Source organism: Odontesthes bonariensis, chromosome 3, assembly GCF_027942865.1.
Source record: "Odontesthes bonariensis isolate fOdoBon6 chromosome 3, fOdoBon6.hap1, whole genome shotgun sequence".
NCBI classification, from domain to species: domain Eukaryota; kingdom Metazoa; phylum Chordata; class Actinopteri; order Atheriniformes; family Atherinopsidae; genus Odontesthes; species Odontesthes bonariensis.
In genome coordinates, this window is record NC_134508.1 from 15,382,660 (window position 1) to 15,399,038 (window position 16,379).

The 16,379-nt window shown below is 43.2% G+C and overlaps 1 protein-coding gene across 4 annotated transcripts; it reads left to right on the top strand.

Moving 5' to 3' along the window:
• Positions 1–219: 219 nt before the first annotated feature.
• Positions 220–16,271, top strand: ubap2a (ubiquitin associated protein 2a). Of its 4 annotated transcripts, none has more exons than XM_075460482.1 (27): positions 220–293; positions 2,019–2,156; positions 2,439–2,516; positions 2,647–2,757; positions 6,802–6,964; positions 7,104–7,184; positions 7,267–7,330; positions 7,771–7,868; positions 7,963–8,021; positions 8,135–8,205; positions 8,369–8,531; positions 8,616–8,886; positions 8,995–9,299; positions 9,420–9,646; positions 10,012–10,273; positions 10,867–10,906; positions 11,091–11,265; positions 11,541–11,592; positions 11,726–12,041; positions 12,203–12,294; positions 14,002–14,061; positions 14,149–14,242; positions 14,329–14,745; positions 14,868–14,972; positions 15,050–15,117; positions 15,192–15,383; positions 15,502–16,271. In XM_075460482.1, the coding sequence occupies exons 2-27, from the start codon at positions 2,061–2,063 to the stop codon at positions 15,595–15,597; spliced, it is 3,756 nt and encodes a 1,251-aa protein (XP_075316597.1). In that variant the 5' UTR covers positions 220–293; positions 2,019–2,060; the 3' UTR covers positions 15,598–16,271. The 4 variants fall into 4 exon arrangements, with proteins under 4 accessions (XP_075316597.1, XP_075316600.1, XP_075316601.1 ...); XM_075460485.1 differs by having other exon boundaries at positions 14,011–14,061; XM_075460486.1 differs by having other exon boundaries at positions 7,104–7,175.
• The last annotated feature ends 108 nt before the right edge of the window (positions 16,272–16,379 follow it).

Consider the following 16,379-nt stretch of genomic DNA (forward strand, 5'->3'; position numbering starts at 1 on the left):
ATTGCAATGTCGAACAGTTTTTATAAAGGTCTGTCACTGATGGTGTCGTCTTTCTTTGTGGTTAGAAACTATCTATATGCAGCTTTTGTGTGCATCTTAGACCATTAAAGGAAAAAGTTCCGTACTTGAACGTCCAGCATGAATCGGTTTTGAACTTGTCGCGGATAATAATAGTCAGCAGCGGACACTTTAAAGGAGAGTTTGACCTGGTGATGAGAGGGGAGCATCCACCGCGGCAGCGCGCGTCACGTGACCATCTTGTCTACTGCTGGCTGAGTGAAGCGTGTTAGCAGGTAATAAAAACACATTTACTAAGCTTATTCAACTTTAGTCTTGAGTATTTTGCACCCCGTAAACACCGTACTTAAATGCGTGTTCGCTGAAACAACTGCTCGCCGGCTCCTTTGTTCCCCTTACATCGGGTTTTATAGGATGTCTTTCGCAATTTTTCTGTTGTCTTGATTCCCGGCGAGCAATGTCGGGATGGGATTGTGCGCTGCGAGGCCTTTTTTTTTCTTTATATTTGATACACCTTTGTTGTTAGCTGGCAATAACAGTTAGTTTAGCTGTGGAATATATATGTGTAATATAGCTGCTACGATGGTTGAATAACCGCGAAGCTCCAAGTGCGTGAAATACTTTAAGCAAGACAGTTTGATGACCGTTGGCTATCAACTTGGACCAGATTTAGATAGCATCGTTAGCTAGCTTCTGCATCGCTTGTTCTGTATCGACGCTAGTGTCAGCAGTAGCATACAATAGCTAACTTTATGCTAGCGAGGACAAAGGGGACCTTAGTATCAACAACACAAAGTCGGTCAGTTTGGATGATAGCTTACAAAAATCCAATATGTTTAAAATTTGAAGTATTTGCTGCTAATAACCAGATAGTAATATCATGTTTGGACTACAGAAATACGTAAGAAAACAACAACGGGTTAACGTTAGCATTGATTTAAAACAGCGCTCCCTTTCCTCTACTGATGGAATAATAAATAGCTTCTAACCAGTTTGTAAGCTCAAACCACATGAATGCCACTACACTCCAGTGCGTATCTACACGTTATTTAATGGATGTCTGACATTGTTTTTGGTCGCCCAAATAAATGTGAAAACTGAGATTTGCATAGCCGCTGGATGATTGTTTTGTTATTGTTTGTGTGGGACCGCCGATACTCATCATTACAATCCCATAATAGATGTAAAACGTGGGTGCAGCTGTAGAATCCAAGGGATAAACATAGTTTTGAATATTTTTTTTTATGAATATGTTTTGCTGAAATTAATCTTTAAAGTCTGTCTGTGTTGTAGCTTTGTTCAGTTCAGCCAATGGCAGCTTTGTATTTGCCAACGTCACTCAGACACCTAAAGCCGGATTGCTATTGTTCTCTGACATATCTCAAATGGGTCATTGAGGAAATCTGTACTTCTTTTAGTCTTGAGCACCATATTCTAAGTTTGGAGTTCAAATCGTCTTTCACACCGTTTGAAAAGAAAACATTAACATGTTTTTTTTTCTCCCCTGGGACGCAGCTCAGTGTGTATTGTAATGATATTTTGCAAGTTTAGAATATGTAAGTATAATTCCCATATAAGTTTATCACAGCCCGCCCACAATATTTTCATTCATTTTAATGAGATTCGGATGTCAAACGGATCATTTCAGCATTTCAGTGCATTAGTTTTTGAGGGTGTGAATAGAAACTTATCCAGCAGCAATATTGGGTGTGAGGTCAGGGTGTGTAGTGTGTGTTCTGTTTCACACACACACACTGGGGTCTGCGCCTGTCTGTAAGAGGACACAGGGTTGCTCTTCCTCTTTGACACAGATTTTCAGCAAAGCTCTTTCGTCACCGGGCCAACTCTGTGTCTTTTAACCTTCACAAGGCCAGTATGCATTATTTGCCAATAAGGCTTTGCCATGCATTTACTTAGTTGTATGCACTCTTCCAGGTGAGAGTATATTAGAGCTGTTGTAAACAGCACGGTTTGGTTGATTATTATTTTTCCTTTTGCAGGTTTTTCTATTTTGTACATACAGAGTTTTGTATATACTGTATATGATGAGCTCGCTGGGCAGCGACAAGGCCCGGGGCCCTCGGGAAAAAGTGCTGCCAGCTGCCACTCACACATCACAACCACAGAAACAAATACAGGTGAGCCACTGCAATCACATGATGAATATGAAAACACCCTCGTTTGAGCGGCAGACACCACTGGACAAAAATGTGCACATGACCACCCTTTCCAACACAACCACAATGCACACATTATGCAGTGATCGCTGCAGCTACACAGCACCCACACTTTTAAACCACTTTTTTTTCGTAGTCACCGATTTCACACAATAAAAACCGAGCTCGCGGTTCCTTTCACCTTTTATACCACATATATACTTTGTTTTTCCCATTATATGTCTAATTGGATCTGCGTTACAGGCTACTGCTGAACAGATCCGGCTTGCCCAGGTGATCTATGACAAGAATGATGCTGACTTTGAGGACAAAGTCAACCAGGTGAGGAACAGAGCTCGTGTCTGTCTGGTTCTTCTTTGACTTTGGCATCTTTTTTGTGAATTTTGCTATTTTTCACAAGCCTCATTCAGCAGTAGACTTATCTAATATTTGTGTTTGTTGCTTTTCCCAGCTGATGGAAGTGACAGGGAAGAACCAGGATGAGTGCATGGTAGCACTCCATGACTGCAATGAGGATGTTAGCCGAGCCATCAATTTCCTCCTGGAGAGCACCTCAGATATGGTAAGTGACTACTTGTTTTATTTTGCCTCATCGAAAGATTATAGCCTCAGTTATGATCATCATCAGTTATTATCAGCAGTGTTGGTCAAGTTACTTTTAAAAAGTAATTAGTTATAGTTACTGCTCCCAAAAAGTAATTGAGTTAGTAACTCAGTTACCACATTGTAAAAGTAATTAGTTACTCAGCAAAGTAACTGTCAGTGTTGTGCCAGTTCACAGCTTTTCTGAACTAGTTCAAGTTCAGTTCATACGTGCTCAAAGTGAACAGTTCACGTTCAAAGTTCACAATTTTAATTCTGAACTAGTTCAAAGTTCAGTTCATTTTACTTTTTTCGTGAGATATTCAAATAAATATTTTTTTTACACTACGAGCTAGAAATCACTATATGTTCTTTGAAACTGCTCATTGTAGACATTTGCTCATGACACTGCAATTGTGCGTTTCTTAACAGGTGATGAAACTTGCAGCAGTACAGACAAGGTAGACAGTTGGCAGTGTCATTTGCGTTTGGGGTTGGCAGGGGGTCTTTTTTCCCTTTCCTCCCTTATGACCCTCGAGGGCGTGCATATATGCATTCACACTGGATGGGATGTTTTAACTCAATGTGCCGTTTCAAATTCGAGAAGGACGTTGTTGATGTCCTAACTTGTTTTTGCTGCGCAGGTGGACATATCTTACACAGAAAAGTAAGATTTTTGCCATCGGGGTCTTGGTTTGCAAGAGTGTAAAATTGTTTTAAATGTTCATAAAGGAGAATCGGTGTCTGTCTCCGTGCCATCACTTCCACTAGCCTTTTTTTTTTAATTGCAGCGCTTTCACTCACTCTCGTCATTGCTCTCTCTCTCTCTCTCGCTCGCTCCTCCAGCCCTCTGCGCGCAATTCATCACGGGTAACGTCGTTCGGAAGCCAGTATGTTATTCAACTATTCTCAGCCGGACACTACGTTGCCCGCAATGCATTGCGCACCCAATGTCAAAACCATTTCTGTCTGGTGATACATGATTTAAGCGGCACCAGCGAGAATACAGGAGGGAGGAATTTCTCTCGTTGCGTTTCAAAAAAGAAAACAGATGTCACTCAGTTTTCAATGGAAAACAAATTCCAACGTTCATTTACAGTGATGTCTGCCGTTCATGACACATAATGTGAACTCATTCACGTTCAAGTTCTTTATTAAAAAACGTGTTGAGTTCAGATCAATATTTTTTGTGTTCTATAACGCTGTTACGTTCTATAGCATCTTTAACATCAAATATGTTTATATTAACTGATTTAATTCATTCAAGGTAAACACAAGAAACTTATGCTAAAGGAAAAAAAAAATGAACCAGACTCAGTGAATATTTCCCTATACTTAGAAGATATAAAAACACTAAATACAGTAATTTAGAACATTCTGTATTTATTTGAACTCAATAGCCTGCCATATGATGCATAGAAATAAATTAATAAATAAATTCTGACCCGAAAAATCGAGTGTTTGTTTTCGAGTGGCTCCGTCTCCTTTGCTGGGGCTCACGCTAGCTGCATTTGGGCTTGGGGTTGGGTTAGCTAGCTGCATTGGGGCTTGGGGGTTGGGCTAGCAGCTGCAGAAGCAACAAGTGCTTCATATTCGCATGGGTTGATGTGAGGTGCTTCATTAGATTTGAGTTACTTGAGGCAGACGTGGATAAAGTTTTTTCCCCTGGGCATAGCGTGCATGTTACATACACATTCTTGCCTTTTATCTCCACGAGTGAGAAGTAGTGCCAGTACTTCCAGTTAGAGAACGCTACCTTTGAACTTCCCTGGCTCGGCGCTGCTGTCTTGTGTGTGTTTAGCGCGTGCAGTGAGACAGCGTGAGCAGGGCATCCGCCCACACAGCCAATCATCATCGCATTTGCAACGGTGTCATCATCCCCACCCCTGCTCTCTCCAGGCAGCGTCCAGCTGATGTGTAGCCGAAAGCCTACAACCAAATTGTAGTAACGCGCCACTTTATATTCTCAGTAATGATAACGGCGTTGTAACGATGGGAAAAGTAATTAAATAGATTACTCCGTTACTGGAAAAATAACGCCGTTAGTAACGCCGTTATACTTAAACGCCGTTACTCCCAACACTGATTATCAGTAATATGGATTTGGTCTTTCAAATAATGTGAATAGATGTGTTTTACTTTGAACGCAGGACATAAATTAGGACCATGCAGTATATTAAATTTCTAATTTATAGGATTTCGTTTTTTAAAACGAGACAATAAGATGAGAAAACACCCTTAATAACAGTAAAGTTGGATGTTCTGTTGGATAACCTGTCTCCTTTGTAAAGCCAGGCCACAGTTCATATCCCTCCTCTCCCTTACTACACAGCCCCACCCCTACTTTCGCTCTAGAGCTGCGAGCCAACTCGATGAGCAGCAGCCTTGGTCAGGCTTCTTCTCAACGTTACCAAATTAATAACTGTGCTACCAGATGCTTTCGAAAATGCACGTGGCAACAAATCCAGCAACTTCTTGGACAAACTGTAGCCAGTATAACTGTAAACACAAGAGCACACAATTGAAAAGCAGTTGTGTGGGGCCTTTATCCAATTCTGACACTTGATAGTAAGAGTGTCTGTGTATCTTTTTGTCTTTAGTAAGATAGGACTGATAGTTTATCCATTAAATTTCCTTCCAGAAGATTCCAATAGCTTACCCAGCTTTATTATACTTGGGGAAAGATGGTATCAGTCGTTTAGAGCTGTATTATTAACCACTGATGTACCGTGTTAAACATAGTGAAAGCCACATGTTGAATGCAGTTGAACTTTTAAAGTGATCATGCATGCTTTTATCCAGTAGCTGGGTGGCCTGTGAAAACTGCCGCTTTCATCCAAATATTCATCTCTGTTCTCACAGAAAGGCACAAGGTAGATGAGTGAAACATTATGTGTAGGCAGCCTCTAAGGATCAGATCTATTTCCAACATAAGAACAAAAAAGCACAGAGAAAAACTTTCACCATTTCTCTTTTTTAGGTTGTTTTATGCGCATTCTGCATGAGTTTGAAAGATGCAGCTCAGGTGCTGATCACTGGGAATAAATCATTGAAAGTCTTGTTGCACGCTCTGGCCCCGTATTCATTCAAATGCATTAATCGAAGTTTCGACCATCGGGGCTTCCTCAAGATCAGTAATAGTAAGACAAAGACACTTGTCTGTTATATTTGGTATATATTATAGGGTGTGTTGAACATGTTCAGGAGATCAACAAGTGGAGGCACTCAGTGGTTCTGTGCTTCGCTCGACTGACCGCTTTAACATCCGGGACTCGATGGCTTGCATGAAAGCATACCATTGTACGCCTTTTTTTTTTTTTCTCCGTCTTTCTCTTTTGCTCAGAGAGCAGAGTCACACAGGCAAACGTCAGGCAAACACTTGGGCGTTGTTGTGCTTTTGTGTCGTAAGACAGAGCGACTGTCCCAGAAATCATTTCTGGGGGAATCCAATCAGCACAGACGGTTCAGAGTGGCCAAACAACTACCTGTGTTTGATGTTGAAATTCAAAAACTGGAAATAACCGTCTTCCCTCTTTTACATTCAAGACTCTATTGTGATGCGAGACACTGCACCCCAGTTATTGCATTTGAATGAATGGTTTCTGATTGAGTTTACTTATGCTGTAAAAATTGGTGCTGTACAGGAGAAGATTCACATTATAAAGGATACATGCCCTAATTGATTTAATTTTGTGTGCTAATATGGTGTTTTGGAGACAATTTTATGTCCCGATCTTAGTCTGAGATCCCATTTCATTTTAGATGTCGTCCTGGAGTGACCTTTATTTTGATATTTGTTTTCCTCACAAAAAACGCTCCATTGGTCACACTTCGGTGCATAAGTTGGTCAAAAACAACTGACATAACAACACCCTGTGAAACTTTTTGCAGACTGAAAGCAGTTAGAATCGTTGCAATGCAAGTGTTAATTCTGCTGTCTTTTCTTTAAAAGGAGAGTTTTCACACAAAATTAGCACATAATGCATCAGCAACGCTGTTCCGTTGATTTCTCTTGTGTGTTTAGACCTCATGGGAAACGGTGGGGAAAAAGAAGCCCCTGGTGAAGGAGGGTCCATCAGAAAGCAAGGAGAATAAGGAGAACAGGGAGAAGAAAGGTGAGAGGGAGGCTAGCAAAGGTCGCACCACTGCCAGCCGCAAAAGCAAGGGGGCCACTCGAAGCCGACAGGGTGAGAAGTCTACGCTTGCTATTGATTCAAATCTAGTAAAGAGCCCAGTGTTTGTGCCATCTAACTTGCTTCGAAAATATTTGATCACGCAGTCAGTATTGTAGGTTCTAATTTCATTTGTGTGTTTGTGGGCCAACAGCCCGCCCTGAGGAGAACGGCATAGAGGTGTCACTGGTGGAAAAAGGTTCGGATAGAGGTCGCAGGGTCAAAGGTAGCAGAGGTCAGCAGATGCATGGTGCAACTCTCCATTTGCCAAGTACTTGAGAGCATGTTGTTGACTTTTTAATAAAAATGTTTTGCAGGATCTGGAGTTCGAGGTCGGGGTAAAGCTCCAACAGGGAGCAGGTTCTCAGCCCAGGGCATGGGGTATAGTGGCAACACACACCTACATTCACAACCAAGACTTTAGGTGTCAGTCTAATTTTTATTTTTTTCTATTGCTTATGCCGGTAAAAGACGAATAGATATTTTGTTTTTCTATTACATTTTTATTAATGAATGTAGGTGGTATTTTTCTCTTGTAATTATCTAAAGAAATCCAAAACAAAGCCCAGAAATCCAAACTTCAAACGGCTTTGTTTCATATGAGCATATAAGGTACTTTATGAGGAACCTATGGCAAGGCTTCGTATGACTGTGTTACTAGGCAGATTCCAAACACTGCTGGATGGCACACATGGCCATTCCTCATCTAATGGTACCAACGCCTAACTAACAGTTAAACTGTAAATAAAAGTATTAACCACATTGGATATTTATCACTGTTAGTCTCTCTTAATCAGCCTGTGTTTCTATGCCCGAATCAGGACTTTCAACCCTGCGGACTACACCTCAGAGGCTGGAACTAGGACCACACAAACAGAGGTTTGGGACACAACGACCAACAACCCCACAGATGGGACAGGTGAGATCTGCAGGGCACACGTTTCTTATGACTTATATATAACCGCACTGTGAATCGGCTTGTGATATATAATGCAAATAAACATGTTTTCTAGTTGCTTGGAGGAGTACTTTAGAGGACTGGGCAGCTGAGGACTGGAATGAGGATGTCAGTGTGAGTTGACACAACAAAACGCACAAACACACATATACATATATACTATATATATATAAATATATATATGTATACTTTTTCTGTAACAAATGTGTCTCTCTGTGTTTGTACAGCTTTCAGAGACCAAAGTGTTCACCCCCTCTTGTGCACCTGCTGCTGAGAACCATATCACACCTGGGCAAAGGTGAGCAAAGTGTCTCAGTAAGGCAAAAAGCATCTTGACATGTGAATCTTTTACGTGTTGTACATACTAACCACTTTCTATTGTGGAGATGATTCAGAACACATAGTGACACAGTGTTCTGGAACCATTTGCTAATTGTTTTTCCCAACTATTTTGTTGTTAGTCTGGACCTCGCTTCTCTGCTGCAGAAACCTGCGGTTGGCGGAAGAGAGCCACCTTCCTCTTCCTCCACTCAGAGTCTGGTCTTCACCAACTCCCATCATCACCAGCAGCCGCCTCCCAGCCGCAACACCACCAGCAGCACAAGCTACGCACATGCTGCTCTGGTAAAAACACTCTGTAGTTCTCATTTTGTTCCTTCGTGATCCAGACAAACAGGAAGATTGATAACTTTACTCTCTCTGTGGCAGTCATCAGTTCTGGGAGCTGGTTTTGGGGACTTGGGACAGGCCAAGAGGACTCAGCCCAGTGCTGGAGCTCAGATACTGGAACAGCTGAAGGGTCCAGGCTTGGGTCAACTGCCTTCATCCCAGACGGCCCCTCCTGTCAGCACCCAAGGAAGCAACCCCTCTATTGGTCGACTGCCAGGTCTGGGAGGATCTGTACCTCCGCCTTCCTCTTCTAGTTGGGACATGAAAGTTTCAGAATCCAACACTACTTCGCTGTCTTCACAATTCAGCCGTAAGTGTATCAGACCTTGTCTTGGACAAAGGAATTGCTATTTTTGTATTAACTTACCTACAGTATTGTAATTCCTTGATCTGTGCCTGTGTTTTGTCATGTGTGCAGGTGAGTTTGGCCTGCAACCGGAGCCTTCTCTTGTGTTGAGCCAGCTGGTTCAGCGACACCCAGGACCTTCCTTGCCCCTGGCTCGTCAACCCAGTCCTCCATCGCAACAACAAGCACCCCCTGCATCAGCCTCGCCTGCTTCCCAACACACCAGCACGTCAGCACAGGCTGGCCCGGTGATGGCTGCTGGTGGTGTTAAACTTCCTGTCCCTAGTGCTGGGCTGGACCCTCTGGGAAGCAGTACGCCACAGCAACAACGGGCGCAGCTCAAAGGTCCAAAACGAAGGATACCTCCCACATCAAAGGTAGGGAGTGGATGCGAGGATACAGTAAGGCTGCAGCTACTCAGATGGACATTTGTCTGCAAAGATGTTTGCCAGAGGGTTTGATATCAAAGAATGAAAAAATAGCCTCTTCTCTGTCAGATCCCCTCCACGGCAGTGGAAATGCCAGGCTCAGCTGATGTCCCTGGCCTAAACCTCCAGTTTGGAGCTCTAGACTTTGGCTCGGAGTCAGCATTGCCAGAGTTTGGAGTTGTGGACAATTGTGTGAGTGCAGCGTCCAGGGAGTCCACACCGGCACCTGCCCCAGCGCCACCGGCATCAGGGCCAGGGACAAAGAGCCAAACAAGCCTGTACTCAAAACCGCTCAGGTACCATCACTGCTGATAACGATTCCATCTTCATATAGTAATGTAAGGAATGTCATTCAGCGTGTCAAAACAGACATTTTGCATTTCATCACATCAGTGCAAAACGGGAAGTAGTGCAAATAAAAGATTAAATTTATCAGTGCATATTAGGAAGGTAAAAGAAAGAAAAACAGAATTTTCTTTAAAACTGTGTTATGTGTTTTCCTTTTATGTGCTCCAGATTCAGTACAGTACATATTTTCACTTTTACACCAGCAGTTACTTCCTAATACAGCAGTTTCCTCTTTTCCTTTCTCCTGTGGTCTAATTTATTCTAATTCTTACTGACTTTGGTCATCTGTTCTCTTCCTCATGGTGCCTTGCAGTGAGCCACTGGGCAGCCCTCTGTCGGTTGCCCTGCCTTCGCCCCTCTCCTCATCAGAGCCAGTATATCACACCTCCTCAGTGGCGCTGTCTAGTCTCACTCCATCATTAGGGACAGCCAGCTCCACCAATCCTGCATCCTCTTCGGCGACCTCAACCACCTCCTCTCCCTTCTCTTCAGTGGGTCCAAGTTACGATGGGACGATGCCCTCTCACACACGACTGGCCTTTTCCCAGAGCAAAGAGGCCACTGGGACAGTGATGGTGGGTAGAAAAAGAACGTATTTTTGTTGTGGAGGGACAGCGTGTGTAAATGTCTGCAGACTTGTGGCTTGAGATTTTCCACCCAGCTCCAGAAGAGAAAAAGTGAACGAGTGACTGTGCGTGTTGAGTCATTCTCCTTTCTGCTCACTTGTATGTTTCTTTACACTCGCTGCCATGGATACGTTCAGATACTTTCAACATTGATATCAAGACACAACAAGAAAACTCACTTGGAATTTTCAAGATGTTGAAAATTTGAAACGGACAACTACAATGGGAATTTCCCCACAGCCCCGTGATCTGTGCGGTCAGATACGAGCTGGATTGCAGCACTTACTATTGAAGCGAGTGGTGGCGCTCAACATGAGTCATATGTCGGGCCACAGCAGCATACTGCCGATGTGTTCATGAAACATGAAAAAATCTGTTTAGGTCACACTTTTACCTTTTTAACATTAGGTAAGGTTGAGACTCGCACTGAATTAATTAATTCAAAGTAGTTGCTGCTTTTTGTTGTCTTTGCCATGATATGTTAACGTTTCTCACAGGTTAACAGTGAATTAAAATTTCGGTGCTTTGTGTTTTTTCACCAGAATGGTCTGAATGGTGTACGGAGTTCTGCTGCTCTAGACAGTATGTACTATGTCTTTCTTTGCATAATTTACCCATTAAGACCTGAGAGGCCCTCTAAAGATGGGGGCCGGTGTACCCATATGCTGCATCATGTCTTAATGGGTTGATGGTGAAAATACCAGTCACGTTTTGCAGGTTAAGATACTTTTATTTTAGTTAAATGCTGTTTTACCCCTCCTCTCAGCTTCGTCTGCTTCCTCCACACCGAAGCCAGAGTCATCATCTCTAAATATCAATGCCAATGGACCATCAGCACCTTCTTGTCACTTACCCTCCACCCTCAGTGCACACAACTCGACCACGCTCTCCAACCTGACACAGGACCATCCCTCAGCAAGTCAACTCAACTCTCTCAACAGGTGATACAGCAGACTTAACTGAAATGTTTTGACCACCGTCTTGGTTTTTACCAGCTTCACCAAACTCGGTTTAACCCTCAGGTAAACGCAGACTGTTTGTTGGCCATGACTAAATGGAAACTTTTTGGTTTATTCTTTTTGATGGGCACTGTTAAATGAGTTTGTCTCTGAAGCAACTTTAGGAAAAAGTAGAGCTATAATAACAGAACCGCAGAAAAGCTGTGATGTCTTCTTCTACGCTTGCTGTTGGTCACGCTCCCCTCTTTGCCCTACAGCCATGTCAGCAGTCATTCCTCAGTTTCAGCTCTGGGATCCAACTCTCTCACTGTGAGTACCTGTTTGGATGGTTGCTGTTTCTATGTGACATTCCCTGTGTTCTCTGATTTCTGGGGGAAAAAAAGACACATTATGGATAGACACATTTCAAATTAAGTTGCATCTTTGATTTGTCGCTCTTCAGCACACCAGTGTTGACAGCAGCAATGTGAGCTCCCTGGCTCCTTCGTCTGGCTCTTACACCTCATCGCAGCCCGCAGTGTCATCACTCCATTCAGTCCACAACAGCAGCAACAGTAGCAGCAGCATCTGCCACCTGGCCAACATGCCTGGCATGGGCAGCAACATGAGCAGCACAGTAGGTGGCATCACTGGCACAAGTGGACTTCACTCTGGTGTCGCCATCGCCACCAGCACAATGCTGGGACTTGGCTCCAATGGAGCTACTGCCACGTCCAACCTCTCTGCACCAAGGAACACGGCCCTGCTCTCCTCCACTGGTACATACACACACCTGAAAAAGAGGAAATCTTTATTCTTAATGGCCTGTTTTTTTTCTTCAGAGAACTGGATTTTTGTAATGGTACCATATCAAAGAGTTCAGATTAGCTAAATAGGCTGTAATGTAAAATGGACGACTGTTATGTCATTGTGTTGGCAGGTAAAGCTCCTCCAAACCTGTCCCAGGGAGTGCCTCCTCTACTGCCCAACCAGTATATCATGGGCCCTGGGGGGCTGTTGCCTGCTTACCCAGTAAGTGGATCATCATGAACTATGGTTTTATACTCCTCCATAATTTTACTATGGAGGAGTAAAAGTGTCCATTAATATGGCTAAATAAAAGAGTACATGAACATAGCAGAGGTATAGACTTGATCCTTAAAACCAACTGTAATCTTAGCAGCTGTCTGTAGTTTTGTACTTCAATCCAATCCAATCCAGCTTTATTTATAAAGCACTTTAAAATAACCACAGTGCTGTACAGACGAGTGGGTAAAAAAAACATGGTAACATAAGTAAGATAAATAAACAATAAAATACCTACTTGTATTTAACATCCTCTGAAAGCTGAGCAGTTGTCTTCATTTTCTTTTAGTTTTCAGAAATTGCACACCGCCACTGACCAAAGGGAAGAGATTAAAATAAGATAAGATACAACTTTTTTAATCCCGAAGGAAATCCTGTGCCAGATAGCTCCAAAACTATGATATACAGCAGAGCATCAAATAGACGATGTATAAAAATAAGTGTAAAAATAAGTGTAATGAGTAGAAAAGCAAGATACGTTGAATACAAAGTAGAGCAGATAATGGCATTTTTCATTGACGGTAAAGTTGTCAGAGCTATTGGGAGGTTGTATTGCACCAGATAATGAATGTAATTGTTCATGGTAGTAATAATCATAATAATAATAGTAATTACAACAATGAAAAGTGAAAATGGTGAAAAATAAAATAATATCACACAAAGTCACACACACCACCGTTTTGTTCGACCACTTTCAGCTTTGATTACAGCACAGATTAGCTGTGACATTTCGATAAACTCATGCGATGTCACAACGTTTGTTTCTGTCGAGCTGCTTTAATTTTTCGGCGAGATCCTGTATTGATGACGGGAGAATTGGACGGCCGCATAAAGTTTTCTCGAGCACACCCCAAAGATTCTTAATACGGTTATGGTCTAACCGGTCTAACCGGTTATGGTCTTACTCTGTGGTAATTCATGTATGAAAGTGTCTTCTCATCCTCGCTGAATCACTTTTTGAAAATTTAAGACCAATGAATCCTGTTGTCATCTGTCGCTCCGACTGTGCTACCAGGAAAGAAAAAAATCTTTTCATGGAAAATAACAACATCATTGAACCTAGACCTGACCAATTGAAGCAATCTCAGCTCATTATGCTGCTCCCGCAGCCTTACACGGGAGGCACCAAGCATGATGGATGCAGCACTTAATTTGCTGCTTTTCTTACCTTGATGCACCTATCATGGACTCAGTAGACCAAATTACCCTTTTTAGTTGCCTCAGTCTTTATGCTAGCTAGAAAACTGAGGCCCTTTTTTCAATTTGCCTCATTAATAAACTGTTTTATTAAGGCCTTGAATTCCTCTTCACATTGTGTGTGTGTGTGTGTGTGTGTGTGTGTGTGGGAAGGCTTACTTTCACCATAAATTTCTTCCTAGAAGGTGGTGGTTCACTGCTATCCTTCCAGGTTTTAATGTGTTGTACAGTTCTAACGCTATTCTAGTATTTTTACCCATTTCCGTAATTGTTTTGTTTGCTTGATGCAGAACAATAACTTGACTCTTCTTAGACATCGTAAAATATTTTCCACAACCACAGATATGTCTTCTGACATGGTTGCTAAATAAATGAGAGGTGACTTTTGTTAGTCCGGTAATATTTGCATTTTGCTTTGTTTTGTCATTTGTGTAACTGAGTCTATTTGCTCTTCATGTCTCACAGCAGATCTACGGCTATGAGGACCTCCATATGCTCCAGTCCAGACTGCCAATGGTGAGCCACATTATCATGTTCATGAGACATCTCTTAACCATTGTCACATTGGGTTGTTGGTCCTCTGATCTTCTTCTGTTTCTTTAGCCCTCTTTGCAGGATTACTATGGAATCACATTCCCTGGCCCCGCAGCAACTCTTTCTGGCAGAGACGGGAGCCTTGCCAATAACCCCTACTCAGGTAAAGCATCTCAAGCCTTTGGCTGCCTTTTCTAAAATCCACTAAACTAATGTGTCCTCACATGACATCTCCCTTCGTTTGTTAAGGTGAAGTCACAAAGTTTGGTAGGAATGACTCCACCTCCCCGGCGCCCCCCACTAGCCTGGCTGCCCAGCAGCCTCCCCAGGCCCAAAGCCAAGGACAGACCCAGACGCAGCCTCAGCCTCCGCAGGCCCAGCCTCAGCCCCAGGGCCAGCCGCAGCATCACAGCAGTCAGCAGGCCTTTCTGCCACCAGGCTACAGTTACACAGGCCTGCCTTACTACCCCGGAGTGCCCGGCGCAGTACCCAGTGCTGCTGCCTTCCAGTATGGCCCCACTATGTTTGTTCCGCCTGGAGGCCCCGGACCAGCTTCAGCCAAGCAACACAGTATGGGCCTCGGCCTGGGAAACCCCTCAGCTGGCCCTTTCCAGCAGCAGGCACAGCAGCAGCCCAGCGGTTATGGCCAGCACACCTTCGGCTCAGGTTCAGAAAAAGTGCACTTTATTAAAAATATGTGTTCAAAGTTTGGTTAGTCTTGTGCAGGAAATTTCTTGATGAGGACGTAGTGAGTGCTTGATCTCTGAGGTTGATGTTTTCCTTTCCAGGGTATGAGGAGCTGACAGCAGGGCCAGCAGGGGTAGAATATAGTAAAGGGTACAACTCCTCATCACAGGCACAAGCCAAATCTGCTGCTGCCGGGCCTGGGAAAGGTATGAAAAAAAACCCACTGGATTGGGATTTTTTTTATTTTAGTTTCAAGATGTAAACATTGCTGCTTCTCTGCCAGGTGTCTCAGTGACATCCAGTAACTCCGGTGTGCCAGACATCAGTGGAAGTGTTTACAATAAGACCCAGGTGAGTCTAACTCAACCCCACAACCACTGTGTTGTTTTGCTGTACGGACTATTCTAACCAATCTTTATTTGCAGTCTTTTGATAAGCAGGGTTTCCATACAGGGACCCCCCCTCCCTTCAGCCTGCCATCAGCACTGGGGGGTCCAGGGCCCCTGAACCCTGGAGCAGCTCCTGGAGGCTATGCACCTGCCCCATTCCTCCACATCCTGCCTCACCAGCAACCACACTCGCAGCTGCTGCATCACCATCTAGCTCAGGATGGACAGGTAGTGAACCTCCAAATGCTCTCAACCCTTTCCCACGTTTAAACTTACCGCCTAATCTGCTTTTGGAGGTGCTTTTTTTTTTGTGACAAATTTTAAAAATGTTGTTGTCCGTTGTCAGGTTGGTCCCAGCCAGCGGGGCCAGGCCAGCAGCCTGCAGCAGAAGAGCCAAGTTAACAAGTCGAGCTATGGCAACTCCCCCTACTGGGCCAACTGAGATGTGCGATGTGTGTGTGTGGGTGAATGTGCATGGACACGCACCAGCACAGGGCACCACTCCAGCAGATCTGACTGGCAAGATAATAGAGGGACAAACCATTTTACACCACAAGCTAAAACACACACACTACCACCCTCCCCTCCCCTTTGCTCTGTATATCCCCTTTTCAAATTTATGGCTGTTGTATGTAAAATATATTTATGTATTTATACAGTATATATGTATTGGTAGGACATAAAAATGTGGTTTTCTGCATTGTTTTTATTTTGAAGGACATTTTATTTCAAAAAGATGAGAATGCTAAATCATGGAGATGAAGTTGGTGAATATACTTGAACACAAGCATCTTGTGATGTGGATTTGGGTTTTTTTTTGTATGCATACATGAACTGAGAATGATGTACATAGATTATACACATCATTTTCACGGCAAAGGCCTTTTTTTATTTTAGGGAAGAAAAAAAAAACATGTTTTTGTAACTTTGGTCTCCCACATCTGTGAATCCTTATATTGAGGGTGACTTTATAGCTTGATTTATCTTTTACTCCCCATTTGTCTCTCATTCCTGAATTCTTACTAGTTGGTTGGTTTGACCAGCCAGGCCTTGGATTTGATGTCATTTTAACATTGGTTTAATCCTTGTTGTCCAAATTAAAAGTTACCAACAGTTTCCATGGATGTAGCATCTATGTTTCCATACAACATTGTTTTACTCACAGCTTTTATTCGGGACGCGGAGACGAGGCGCATGTTCAGGACTGCTGCTCCCTTCACAACG